At 42.3% G+C, this 14008-nt stretch overlaps 1 protein-coding gene across 2 annotated transcripts in view; it reads left to right on the plus strand.

The window, feature by feature from the left end:
• The window catches only part of LOC117258307 (anoctamin-1), a 118563-nt gene that overhangs the window by 61878 nt on the left and 42677 nt on the right, over positions 1-14008 (plus strand). For both annotated transcript variants that reach the window (XM_078173727.1, XM_033629099.2), the window contains exons 8-11: positions 1462-1517; positions 1888-1929; positions 11839-11903; positions 12424-12558. In XM_078173727.1, the coding sequence (XP_078029853.1) occupies positions 1462-1517; positions 1888-1929; positions 11839-11903; positions 12424-12558 (298 nt within the window). The remainder of the gene's footprint in view (positions 1-1461; positions 1518-1887; positions 1930-11838; positions 11904-12423; positions 12559-14008) is intronic.

Raw genomic sequence — 14008 nt, forward strand, 5'->3', positions numbered from 1 at the left:
GCCTGCACTATGCTGACTTACTCGCTCTTAATACAACAGTAGCTGCTAGAAGCGTCAGAAAATGCGACCTCCTGGTGCGTCTCATACCACCGCCAAAGGGTGCCTCTGTGTGTCCGTGTCTGATGCCGAGGGCAGCTGGCCAAGCGTTATTATTTGAAGAAATGGGAGTGAGACCGGGTCGCTAATGTCCATGACCAGAGGCATTATGTTTTCAGGTTGTCCGTCCGTTCCATTATTATGAATGCAATATCTCAAGAGCGCCTTGAAGGAATTTTTTTCAGATTTTGCACGAATGCTCAGTTTGACGCAACTATGAACTGATTCGTTTTTGGTGGTCATAGGTCAACGTCACTGTGACTTTTTCTGTTTCATTCTCGTGAATGCGATATCTCTCAGGACACCCAAAGGGAATTTCTTTAAATCTAACACAAACGTCCACTGGGACTGGAGAACAAGCTGAATAGAAATGTGTGCTTGAAGGTCGACGGTCAAGGTCAGTGTGACCTCACAAAATATGTTTTTGGCCATAACTCAAGAATTCATACCCTAATTATGACAAAACTTTGCACAAATGTCTAACAGGATAAAATAATAATAAGTGATGACATTTTATATCCAAAAGGTCAAAGGTCAACTTCACTGTGACATCATAATGTTCTGTATAAAACACTTTTTGTGGCCATTACTCAGCGTCATATCTCAAGAACAGAAGGGGAGACATGAATGGGTGACACTAATCTTGGGTGCCAGCCTTGAAACTGTGGTGATTGTAGAGCTCTTCTGTGCTGCCGGGGGAAAATGTGTGTGAAGCACCCATGTTTTCACATCATGGATTTAAACTCTAAGTGCAACTTAACCGGTGCACGGAGGCCTACAAACGTGGGACGGTAATTCTAGCTGTAGGGCAGTTTACCATCATTCCTATCAACAACTTTATACTCACAAAGTTAATGGCGTAGATCTGAGAACATGGCTACATTGATAAAAAAGAACTCACAGATTTTAAATATTCCACAGTTTATTTGGACGAGAAAACAAGCACAGTGCAATATCCCCCAAACTGTCTGTTGTAAATGTCAGTCACAGTTTGTACTGTGTGCATGCAGTTTGCTTGTACAGTGAGGGATTATCAGCAACATCTCAGGAGCACTTACTCTCAGTTTTACCAGCAGTTACTTTGATAAGTGCAGTATCATAACCAATAGGAATGATGGCCAGAGCTCCAAATATACTATCTTGTTGTAATAAGGTGAAATTACCCTTTAAGATAAACTACGTCTACATGTAATTCTTCACTGTGAAATTTTGAGCCTCAGAGAGGAAATGTAACATCTGTCATGTCTGGGTTTAACTCACTGGGTTTATGTTCCTCCAGAGCTCTTCTACTGAGTTTCGCAGTGTGTGTGTGTGTGTGTGTGTGTATGTGTGGGATTATAATCCTGCCTATATGCCTTCTTACAGGGATCACCAGTCTCTTAGCCAGTGGCGTATATACGGCTGCTTATCCCCTGCATGATGTGAGTATCACCATCACACTTTATCATCACCTCTCCCCTACTGGCCCGAGAGCAGCTGATAAATCGCCATTTATTTACTGTGAAAATTTTCACATTCAGTGAGTTTCTAATGGGAAACTCAACAAAGCGTCTGTTGCTTGCACTCTTTAATTTACGATGAAGAATCCCAGTTGTGACCTGGTTTACTTTCAGGATTCTGACAAATGGCAAATCATAATTCCATGTTTAATTAAAGGCATTATTCACCACATGCATGATGAACAAAGTGTAAAATTAAATCAAAATGTGTGGTGGTTTATGTGTGTAATTATATATATATATATATATATATATATATATATATATATATGTGTGTGTGTGTGTGTTACAGGGAGACATCGAGGGGGTGAACACAGAATCTAACGACAGGAAGGTAAGTTGAGCAACTCCACCAGTCGATAAACTGAATCAGTCGTCAGCACACTGACACTTTCAATCAGTTTACAAATACTTTGTCATCAGTTAGCCTAAACATTTAATATTAGGAAACCAGCTCAGATTAACTTCATGCAGACTTGGCAGTCTCGGCAAGAAACCAGGGCTAATTACTTTCGTTCGGCTCAGCGCTCTGACCAGGCGTTGTTGTTCCCGTCTTCCCGCTGTGGAGCTAAGGCGTCTGTGTGGCAAAACTGGAAGTGCACCGCTACTGCGGGGGGGGGGGGGGGGGTCATCCAATCAGAAAGATAGACTGAGAGTTTGAATTTGAGTTAAGATAATTAATTGGTTAAAAAGGAAAACAATCAAGGCATTGAGGATGGTTGTAATCCAGATTGTCCGGCTGGCCAGTGCCAGCTTTTTCGTCACATGTTTACTCGTCAGTTCATAATGATCGGAGATTTTGTTTTCGTTTTTGTTGTCAGTACTTATTAAATTTACGTTCTCGTTACAAATTAGTCACGGAATAAAGGGTTGTCACCGAAAAGTTTTCGTTTAAGTTTTAGTTGACAAAATTAACACTGGCTGTGTTGAGTTTTATTTAAACAGAAATGAGGGTGTGTTGAACCCGCTGTTGTGTGTGTGTGCGTGTGTGCACACCGCCTTTTAATACAGCAGAGTTTAATGAACTTAAAGTTGAAGGGACTTTTACTAGCAAGGACCACGCCACAACAATATGTCCTTTGAATGTTTAATTGTAATTCAGAAAGTGTTCGTTTCTGAGGAGTGATGATTGGATGTAAGTGGGGGTGAAGTTGGAAGAGGGATGTCTTCTGATAGTGTGGTCTGGGACGATGTACTGAAGATCAGGCTGAGGGAGACTCAGTGTGGAGGTTCTGTCTTGTATCAGTAGCCCTTTTACACTGCCAGATTTTCGACGAATGTTGGGCCGTTTTGCCGGCAAGCTGCGAGCGTTTAGACAGACAGAGCCAGATTGGCGAGTTGATCCGAGGTGCCCAATTTTCCTCCTCGTCTTGGCGTAACCCTTTTAGTTTAAAAAGAACGAGGTGCCCTTCCGCCACGGGAGGGGCTGTTGATGACTTGTGGGAGGAGCTGTTGATGACGCTGCACGTGTGACCCACTGGCGGTGGATAAACAGGACACAGCTGATAGCAGGAACGAGCAGCTAGTAGCAAGAGGGAAACACAAACCTGACAGACACTGTAAAGATGAGCAACTGTGGAGACAAAGAATTGTGCGCCCTACTTGCCCTCGCAAACGAAAAGGCCATTACCTGTCAGATGACGGGGACGGTAAAGAACGGGCTGACTTACGAGAGAATCACCGAAGGACTGACCAGCCGCGGCTTCCCTCCTACGTCACTGTTTACGTCACACGCTGAGCTACACGTTTTGTTACTTGCTCACGCCCCCATTGCCCCGAAAAAGGTGCATTCTGTATAAACAAAAGTAGGTAGGCAGCATTTTGCTGCACTCCCCGATTTTGTTTTTATTCTGCCAATGCTGAAAAATGTCAATGTTCTGAGCTACTGTAGAAACATTACGGGGCAACGTAGCGATCTCCGTAGACGAGGATCCACTCCCTATGTAGATATAATCGCTCATTCGAAGGTAACAAAAACACGATGATTCTTATTTTCAGGTGATTATACACTAAAGACAACATACTTTTACACAATTATATCATTATCCATTTCTGCCAGTATGTCCCCTTAAATCATACACACTTATCCTTTAAAGGGAAATCATTTAACCAACTAGAAATTTTCTTTTTACAAAATGTCATTTATGTGCACATGATATATTGGAACAACTGCAGGAGAAGTACAGAAGGTTACAGGTTTAATTTCACCTCAACAATGTTTTCACTGCTTTTATGAGGAACAGATCAAATGACAGAAGCAAATTGCTTTCAAGTTAATTAAACATTAATTTGTTTGAAGTGTCGCCAGTTAATTCAAATGAAGTTTGGACGCTTGTCTATTCTTCATGCTGAATGCATCACAACAGAATATCTGTAATTGACTAAAACATGCCACTCAATTAGTCATACCTTTGGGGTTTATTTCCAGAAGAATGAGTAACAAAGCACGACAGACTCTCGTGCTAACCTGGCAGCGTTTGTGCACGGCCGAGCCTTTGCCTCCTACTGTACAAGAATAAAATCAACCAGGCAATTGGAAAGAAAATCAGAGCTCGTGCTGAGTCTGAAGTCATCTCCTCCCCTGCTAACACTCTGCATAATTACACTGTAGGCTGTGTGTCACTAAGGCAACAGCCTAATAATTCCCCCTCTGTTGTTCTCAAACATCAGATAAGCTTCAGCTCGGTGCTTTCAAGCACTTTAGCTGCAACATACCTTTATATTTCCCACAATCCCACTTATACATGTGCGTATAAGAAATGGGTTTTCCTCGACTGTAGGAATGAGAATGTTGAGTCTCAGTCTCGGAGCTCAATCCACTGCGATCTGCCTCCTGAACGCTCCTCTGGGCCTGCCTCCTGTGATTAAAAGCCTTGGTTTGTTGCCTTGCTGCTCTGCCTGTAAATGTGTGTGATTGTGTTTGGAAAAGCGTTTCATGGTGATTTATGTGCTCTTTGGCTCCTAGTAGTAGGAACAGAGCACATACACAGTCAGCTGTTTCATTATCATTGTAGAGACTGTATCATACAGCGGTGTTGTGCACATAAACACCCCCACACCTATCAGTGTTGTTTTATTTGTCATGAGCATTTATCAAGGTCTTAAATGCACCGCATAACATAAATTATACATGACAAGAATTAACAGCACATTGAATTATAATTTGCTAAAATACTGATATTAATAAAAAACTTCAACAGGCACTGAAAACTAAATGATACTTAAAAAGTAAATGGGGAAATATGCAGCTTTAGATTCATAATTCACCGCAGAATTTCCTACAGATGGTGATGAGATGTGCATCAGTACCATATTTCACCTGCCCATGTTCTCACTCTCAGCTCATCAAATACAGCAGCTTGGTCAGTGGCCCTGTGCTTCAAACTACGACTCTCTAGTGTCTTTTCAAAGTTCATGTTCAAAGAAAACACGTTTGTCACCACACCACTTTAGGTTAAGGCAACAAAACGACCGTGGTTTTTTATATAACCTAACAGGCTGTTCGCATAAAGTGTTCATATGTTTTCCTATGAAAAGTAATGCACCAAAATACACATATACATGTACATATCCCATGTAATCATGGGCCAGTAATTTGTGCATAACCCACATATTTTGGAAGGCTGCGATCACGTTGCTAATGTGCTGACAGCAGTAAAGAAGGAAATGGTCCCAGTTGTAAGGAGGCAGGTGGGGTGGGATTTTCTTTCCCCTGGAGACATTGACATTCGTGGGGCACCAATTTATAGGATATCATATGAACTGTTACAGGTGCATTTTGGGAGGATGGCACACAAACTGTTCTACATTTAATAAGTTAAACGTGCAATATGTAATTTTCTGCCGCTAGGGGTCTCAAACCAAAACAATAACAGAAGATGGAGTTGGATACGTCACGAAGCAGCGTGGGATCATGGGAGTTGTAGTCATATAACAGATACAGATCTGACGTTCCTCACTCCATGAATTTACCGGCATCAGCTCAGCATTATAGAAACCTATCGTTAGATGTTGTGGTTAGCCAGCCTCCGCTCCACACCGCTCCGCAGCGGAGGCCGCTGGCCGGAGCGCTGGTGCCCCGGCGGGCAGCAGTGCTTGCAATACACTGGTGGAAATGATTAATATTTCGATAACATCAGCCAGATGTTTGCTTACATGTCTAGTAGAACACACGTGAGGTCAGCGTCGAATTGTAGTCCTAGATTTTCACAAAGCTCTCTCCATCTCGGAAAGGCCACACCAATATTTATCCTTGATTTAGCTCTATTCTTATCCCAAATTCTTCTGGGATCGCTTGGTTGACCCGTACGTTTCCGTTTTACCGGCTTGTTTACCGGGACAGCTTCGGTGTCAGAAAGTGCAGCAACAGTCAATGCATAATAGTTAGCTTAGCCTAGCAACAGTAACATTCATTCTCTGACGTCTCATCCAGTCTGCTTCTTCTTCTTCTTCTTCTTCTTCTTCTTCTTCTTCTTCTTCTCCTTCATTTAATGGCTATGGTAACTGGAGTTACGCCACCATTGCGACCTAATGACACGGTCCGTAACTTTTATTAATATTTCATATTTATCTGGGTTTAAAAAATTGTTGGAAACATTTCTGATAATCAAAGTACACAACTAAACAAAATATATAATATTGGTTTAGTTGTTTTTAGACATTTTTATGTGGAAAAACTACATATTATACCTTTAATGATTGTGTCGTGACAAACAGCGGTCTCCTGTGTCAAAGTTCTGCGTTTGTTTGACCCTTCCACCACCCGTCCTTCCCGCCCTATTCAGACTTTCTTACTCTTTTTGTTACATCATTGCCGCAGGGTTTGCTTAAATCCCAGTATGTCTCATGCAGATGCAAAAGGGTAAAGGGAATCTGAAGCTGATGGCCACTGACCAATCTGCCGTATTTGATGCCCCCAGAATGAAAAAGGACTGGTCTATGATACAACTCGTATTTTGCTTATATTATTATATAATAATTCTAACGATGCACATTTTCAATGAGCAAATCTTCCAACCCTCAATGACTGAAGGTTTCTTTTTACTAATTTCTTGCACATTCTTTAGGTCATTTCTTCTTTCGATGCTCATCGCCCTCCATGTTTTTGAGAGAAATCGAGCCAACTTGCTCAGCTTTCAAAGGGTTAAATTTGTGACAGAAATCCCTGCTGAAATGGAATACAGTCTGTCTTTAAGATAAATGGTGAAATGTTGTTCAGCCGGCAGCTTTTATTTATTTATTTGTTTTTTGTTTTGTTTTTTTTCTTTTTTGACTGCATTGATTTATTGCCACCCAGCGTCTCCTTTGGATGCGTGACCAGAAAACTGTTGTGGCCTCACTGTACAGCACAAGCTTGGCACTGCTGTCTGAGAAAAACATATGTTGCTCTGAATATGCTGCATCAGTGGATTTATAATACATTATGCAGATTTATTTGCATATATATCTTTAGTGCATCAGAGAACTGGCTGTGATGCATGGTGGTGCGTAATACCATACATTAGCGATCGCCAACTGGCGGCCTGCGGACCACATATGTCCTTCTGAATATTAAATCATTTAGAAAGTGTATTGAAGTGAAGCAACCACCAAAGACAGCTGATGTGGAAACAATTTTATTAGGAATGATTTACCAGCCCTACACATGTGCTTTTGACCTGCAGGTACTAAAGACGTTAAAATCCATCTGTCAGCTTATTATTAGCTGCAGTGACGAGGCAGGTTCTATACGCTTAACATCAAAATATCAAAATGTCGAAAGGTGACAAAGCAGCATCCTGAATAAGTTGTTAATAACTCACAAAAACATTGCCTGTAATTGTCCATCTTCTCTGTCTATCTCTTGCACACATACACACACACACACACTCTGCAGCACTCTGTGTCTCACTGTGCTCTTATAATGCATAAAAGTCATGGTTTGCAGGTTGTGTTGGGCTCAGGTGGTATATTAATATATATATTGCTGGTTGGGCGCTGCAGATTGGACAAGTGAAACTGAAACTAATTCTTTTATAAATGGGATGTTGCTTTGGCCGTATCTTCCTGCAAGACTGGGGACAAATTCATGGATCTTATTTAACATTTTTCTTCCCTGACATGCTCTTATTAAACACACTGTCCTATTTAAAAAGTAAAAACCTGTGATTAAATAATATCTGATTCATGACCAACATAAAGAAGTAAACTAGCTGGTCACTGATAAAATGTGAGTCGATTTAGCTGACATAGTAAATTCATCATCGTCAACACCGTCATCTGTTACTCATCTCTCTGCTCTGAGTTCTCTTTTGAATCTCAGTTCTACTTTGACGGTCTTTCTATCCATGTGAATTTTCTTTTAATGACTCTTATACAGTACAGGCCAAAAGTTTGGACACACCTTCTCATTCAATGTGTTTTCTTTATTTTCATGACTATTTACATTGTAGATTCTCACTGAAGGCATCAAAACTATGAATGAACACATGTGGAGTTATGTACTTAAAAAAAAGGTGAAATAACTGAAAACATGTTTTATATTCTAGTTTCTTCAAAATAGCCACCCTTTGCTCTGATTACTGCTTTGCACACTCTTGGCATTCTCTCAATGAGCTTCAAGAGGTAGTCACCTGAAATGGTTTCCACTTCACAGGTGTGCCTTATCAGGGTTAATTAGTGGAATTTCTTGCTTTATCAATGGGGTTGGGACCATCAGTTGTGTTGTGCAGAAGTCAGGTTAATACACAGCCGACAGCCCTATTGGACAACTGTTAAAATTCATATTATGGCAAGAACCAATCAGCTAACTAAAGAAAAACGAGTGGCCATCATTACTTTAAGAAATGAAGGTCAGTCAGTCCGGAAAATTGCAAAAACTTTAAATGTGTCCCCAAGTGGAGTCGCAAAAACCATCAAGCGCTACAACGAAACTGGCACACATGAGGACCGACCCAGGAAAGGAAGACCAAGAGTCACCTCTGCTTCTGAGGATAAGTTCATCCGAGTCACCAGCCTCAGAAATCGCAAGTTAACAGCAGCTCAGATCAGAGACCAGATGAATGCCACACAGAGTTCTAGCAGCAGACCCATCTCTAGAACAACTGTTAAGAGGAGACTGCGCGAATCAGGCCTTCATGGTCAAATAGCTGCTAGGAAACCACTGCTAAGTGAGAGGCAACAAGCAGAAGAGATTTGTTTGGGCCAAGAAACACAAGGAATGGACATTAGACCAGTGGAAATCTGTGCTTTGGTCTGATGAGTCCAAATTTGAGATCTTTGGTTCCAACCGCCGTGTCTTTGTGAGACGCAGAAAAGGTGAACGGATGGATTCCACATGCCTGGTTCCCACTGTGAAGCATGGAGGAGGAGGTGTGATGGTGTGGGGGTGTTTTGCTGGTGACACTGTTGGGGATTTATTCCAAATTGAAGGCACACTGAACCAGCATGGCTACCACAGCATCCTGCAGCGACATGCCATCCCATCCGGTTTGCGTTTAGTTGGACGATCATTTATTTTTCAACAGGACAATGACCCCAAACACACCTCCAGGCTGTGTAAGGGCTATTTGACCAAGAAGGAGAGTGATGGAGTGCTGCGGCAGATGACCTGGCTTCCACAGTCACCGGACCTGAACCCAATCGAGATGGTTTGGGGTGAGCTGGACCGCAGAGTGAAGGCAAAGGGGCCAACAAGTGCTAAACACCTCTGGGAACTCCTTCAAGACTGTTGGAAAACCATTTCAGGTGACTACCTCTTGAAGCTCATGGAGAGAATGCCAAGAGTGTGCAAAGCAGTAATCAGAGCAAAGGGTGGCTATTTTGAAGAAACTAGAATATAAAACATGTTTTCAGTTATTTCACCTTTTTTTGTTAAGTACATAACTCCACATGTGTTCATTCATAGTTTTGATGCCTTCAGTGAGAATCTACAATGTAAATAGTCATGAAAATAAAGAAAACGCATTGAATGAGAAGGTGTGTCCAAATTTTTGGCCTGTACTGTATGTTCTGCACACATGTCACATTAAAGGCTCTTAATGTGAAAAATATGTGCAGGATGTTTCATTGGCAGTATAGTAGCTGAACACCAGAGCTCAAGTTAACTGATTGATCAGTGTTATTAGTGTTATTAGTGTCATCCCAGACGAGCCCCCATTTGTCACAAACAGGCTCAGTGGATTTGACAACTAAGACAAACTAAGATTAACTCGAATAAACAATGGAGTGTGTAGGTCAGCAAAGTCAGCCATGTGTGGATGTGTGTCAGGTGTGTGTTGTGAAGGTGTTGAAGGTGCACATCGAAAAGCAGTGATGCAGGGAGAGAGCGAAAGAGGGAGAAAACACAAGGCAGCTTTTATAGCCTGGAAGGTCCAGGTGAGCTTAATCAAGGTAACGACCCTCCCATGTCAGCCAACTGCCTGATGAGGTTGTCCGGAACATCCTCCCAGACAGCAGAAGGTGTGTCACAATCACACACACACAAAAAAAAAAAATCCTTTATAATCGACCAACTATATAATGTAGGTACTTCTGTAAAGAAACAGTGTGTAGGATTTAGGAGGATTTAGTGGCATATAGTAGTGAGGACTGCAGATTGCCACCAGCTGAAACTTCTCCTGGTTAGAATTCCTCCAGTGTTCATTGTTCAGGAGGTTTATACTGGGAGTTGAATTAGTCGCAGAGGTCTCTTCCTCTCCAAAACAAAGAGACCAAATTATTTAAACCGGTGAAAACACTGAATAAAACAGTTTGACGTTACAAATCAGTGTTTTTTCTTGCAATGTTTGGCATGTCAGAGACAGGCCGCTAGCCCAGCGCCTGCTAATCTGTGCTCACCTTTTCACTTTATAATTTAAGATCCAGACATTCAGAAGGTTTTTACCAGGAGCTGAATGATACATAGAGGTGTCTTCCCCTCCAAAACAAACAGACTCTGTAATTTAAACCAGTGAAAATAGTGAAGAAAGCCCTCGTCGTGGAGGGGCTGCTAACTATGGTGGATGCAAAAATGCCAGCGTCCATATCTAGAGCCAGTAGCATCTTTTACACTGCCAGATTTTTCGTGAATGTTGGGCTGTTTTGCCGGCAAGCTGCGAGCGTTTAGACACGCAGAGCCGGATTGGCGAGTTGATCCGAGGTGCCCAATTTTCCTCCTCGTCTTGGCGTAACCCTTTTAGTTTAAAAAGAACGAGGTGCCCTTCCGCCACGGGAGGGGCTGTTGATGACGCTGCACGTGTGACCCACTGGCGATGGATAAACAGGACACAGCTGATAGCAGGAACGAGCAGCTAGTAGCAAGAGGGAAACACAAACCTGACAGACACTGTAAAGATGAGCAACTGTGGAGACAAAGAATTGTGCGCCCTACTTGCCCTCGCAAACGAAAAGGCCATTACCTGTCAGATGACGGGGACGGTAAAGAACGGGCCGACTTACGAGAGAATCACAGAAGGACTGACCAGCCGCAGCTTCCCTCCCACGTCACTGTTTACGTCACACGCTGAGCTACACCTTTTGTTACTTGCTCACGCCCCCATTGCCCTGAAAAAGGCGCATTCTGTATAAACAAAAGTAGGTAGGGGGCATTTTGCCTCACTCCCCGATTTTGTTTTTATACTGCCAATGCTGGAAAAAGACTGATTGGGCTTTCCTGCAAATTTGCACAATTCCTATTTAAAAAGGGTTAGTGTTTGTTTTGTTTATTTTGGGCTACTGTAGACGCAACAACGCAACAGTTTTTCTTCTCAGGTGATTACGCACTAAAGAAAACATACTATTATATTATATTCCATTTCTGCCAATACATCCCCCTAAATACTAAACACTTTAAAGTAACCTAACAAAAACTCTCACAGCCTCTCTTGTGTGTATATTCTCTGGTATTGTTACCTCTACGATAGTAAACAGAATATCTGTGTGGCTTGGACACTTGGTCGAACGAGACAAGTCATTTAGAGCCGTAACCTCGGGGTCATGTGATTGTCTTTTTTTACTATTTGCTGACATTTTATAGACAAAAGTAAGGGTTGATTTATTGAGAAAATAATCAGTGGGTTAACTGATCATGAAAATAATTTACAAGTTCCCCCAAAGTAGAAAGATCTGAAAGTAATTAGAGGATAAAAATTGATTCGCGGTATACTGAATTCATTAAGAATAACAGGTAACAAGAAGTGATTTTTTGCATTAACAGCTGCCTGTGGTGTCTGATATATGATATAATATATGAGCATTAATTATCGCCTCCTGCTTCTCTTCACAGCTGCTGTACGAGGAGTGGGCCAGCTACAGTGTCTTCTACAAGTACCAGCCTATCGGACTCATCAGGTCAGATCCACAGCAGTGCTCTTAGTGTCACAGCCGTCAGGTGAATTACAGACGCATTAGCAGACCTCACATGCCTGCCATGGCTGGTGCTCTCACAGCAGCTTTAACTGCCGTCACCAGCCTGAAGGCAAGAAAGACAGATGAGGACTCTCACAAGCAGATTGATGCTCCACTGAAGCATGATGTTCCTCTGCAGAAACAATAGTCATGTGCTGAGCTGAATGTGGTCCAGGAAACAGACTGGGAATGTAAGCTGAATCTCCTGTAGCTCCTTATCAAACACACTCTGCTCAGGGACTGCAAGCTCACGATCATCATGTCGTCATGTCAGCAGCCATGATATGATCTTATTTTAAAGACTGCAGTCAGTGGATGAAGGGAAACTTTTCAACATTCCCTAAACATATCAACCGTGAGCTCATTTGGTGTTATGATGGTAGTACGGTGTCATAGTTAATTTGACAATGATGTATTGATGTTGTAAATGTACCTTTCACCTTTGGTTTATCATCTTCAACAGGAAGTATTTTGGGGAGAAGGTTGGACTGTATTTTGCCTGGTTAGGAGTCTACACACAGATGCTGATCCCTGCAGCCATCATTGGAGTCATTGTATTCCTCTACGGCTGTGCGACTGTCGATGATAACATACCGAGGTACACCACACACACACACGCGTGCGCAGGGTGTGAACTACAGGCGAGCCACTGAGAGCTTGGCATGACATGGGACATTTTTTCCCCACATGTCTATTTTCCTGTCTTCATCATCCCGGCTCGTGTGTAATTTTAGGCGAATATTAATGTGTGATTCATGCATGAAGGTGATTCAGTGCTCATTCACTTTAATAAAGCTGCTGTATACCCGTGTGGAGGTTTGTTATGGGCATTAACTGATTATTATGTATCAGATGTACTGATAAAGCAAGTAGGCCTACATGCTCGCAGCTATGAATGTTCCTGTGCAACATGAGTCACAGTCTCTCTTTGAGGCACTGCCCCCCCACCCAACCACCCCAACCAAAAAAAAAAGTGAGCTCCCACAACAGAGATGGTATAGTTCATACACTGCAAACACACTCTCACACAGACACATATATCTTCCCTCATGTATTCTTTTTCATCTGTTGCCAGACTTCTATAATTTTCTCCCCTTTATATCTAAAACAGAAAAGATTTTCTCTCCTCCTACTGAAGCTGTCACTCATTTTTTTTGTACTTTCTGTGACAGTAAGCCATAACTAATCAAATCTAGCAAGGTTTAAGATGCAGTTGTTGTTGTAGAGGGCGGCACGGTGGTGCAGTGGTTAGCAGCCACCTTACAGCAAGAGGGTTCCTGGTTCCCTGAATACGGGGTGGGGGAGCCCCTCTGTGCAGAGTTTGCATGTTCTCCCCGTGTCAGCGTGGGTTTTCTCCGGGTACTCCAGCTTCCTCCCACAGTCCAAAGACATGCAGGTTAATTGTTGACTCTAAATTGTCCGTAGGTGTGAATGTGAGTGTGAATGGTTGTCTGTCTCTATGTGTCAGCCCTGTGATAGTCTGGTGACCTGTCCAGGGTGTACCCCGCCTCTCACCCAATGACAGCTGGGATAGGCTCCAGCCCCCCCGTGACCCCCAACAAGATAAGCAGTTACGGAAAATGAATGACTCAATGAATGCTGTTGTAGAGTTCTTTCTTGGATCGATTAAGTAATCTTTTAATGTAGGCTATGTATTGTTAACGTTCATGTTTTTCTCCAAACCCTTTGTTTTATCTAACAAAAGAAGCCAGAGTTCTCAAATGTGAAAATGTTGTATGAACTCAAGCAGTCGTACAAGACAACCTATCATCATACAATGGTTCGTATGAAATAACGAATTAGCACTCAACATAGGCTGACTTAACATCAAGTTTTGTACTTAACATAAAGTTACATAGTTTAGGTTTAGGAAAAGAAAATATGGTGACAACATAGTTGTCACCATAGAAGTGTAGAAGTGCAGATTGTCCACTCATCGGAAGAGCAGTGGTTCGACCCCCGGCTCCTCCAGTCCGCATGTCAAAGTGCGGTCAAAATACTGAACCCCAAATTGCTCCTGATGGCTGTTCCATTGGTGACTGTGTGTG

The sequence above is a fragment of the Epinephelus lanceolatus genome, chromosome 2, assembly GCF_041903045.1.
Source record: "Epinephelus lanceolatus isolate andai-2023 chromosome 2, ASM4190304v1, whole genome shotgun sequence".
In the NCBI taxonomy this organism is placed as follows: Eukaryota; Metazoa; Chordata; class Actinopteri; order Perciformes; family Serranidae; genus Epinephelus; species Epinephelus lanceolatus.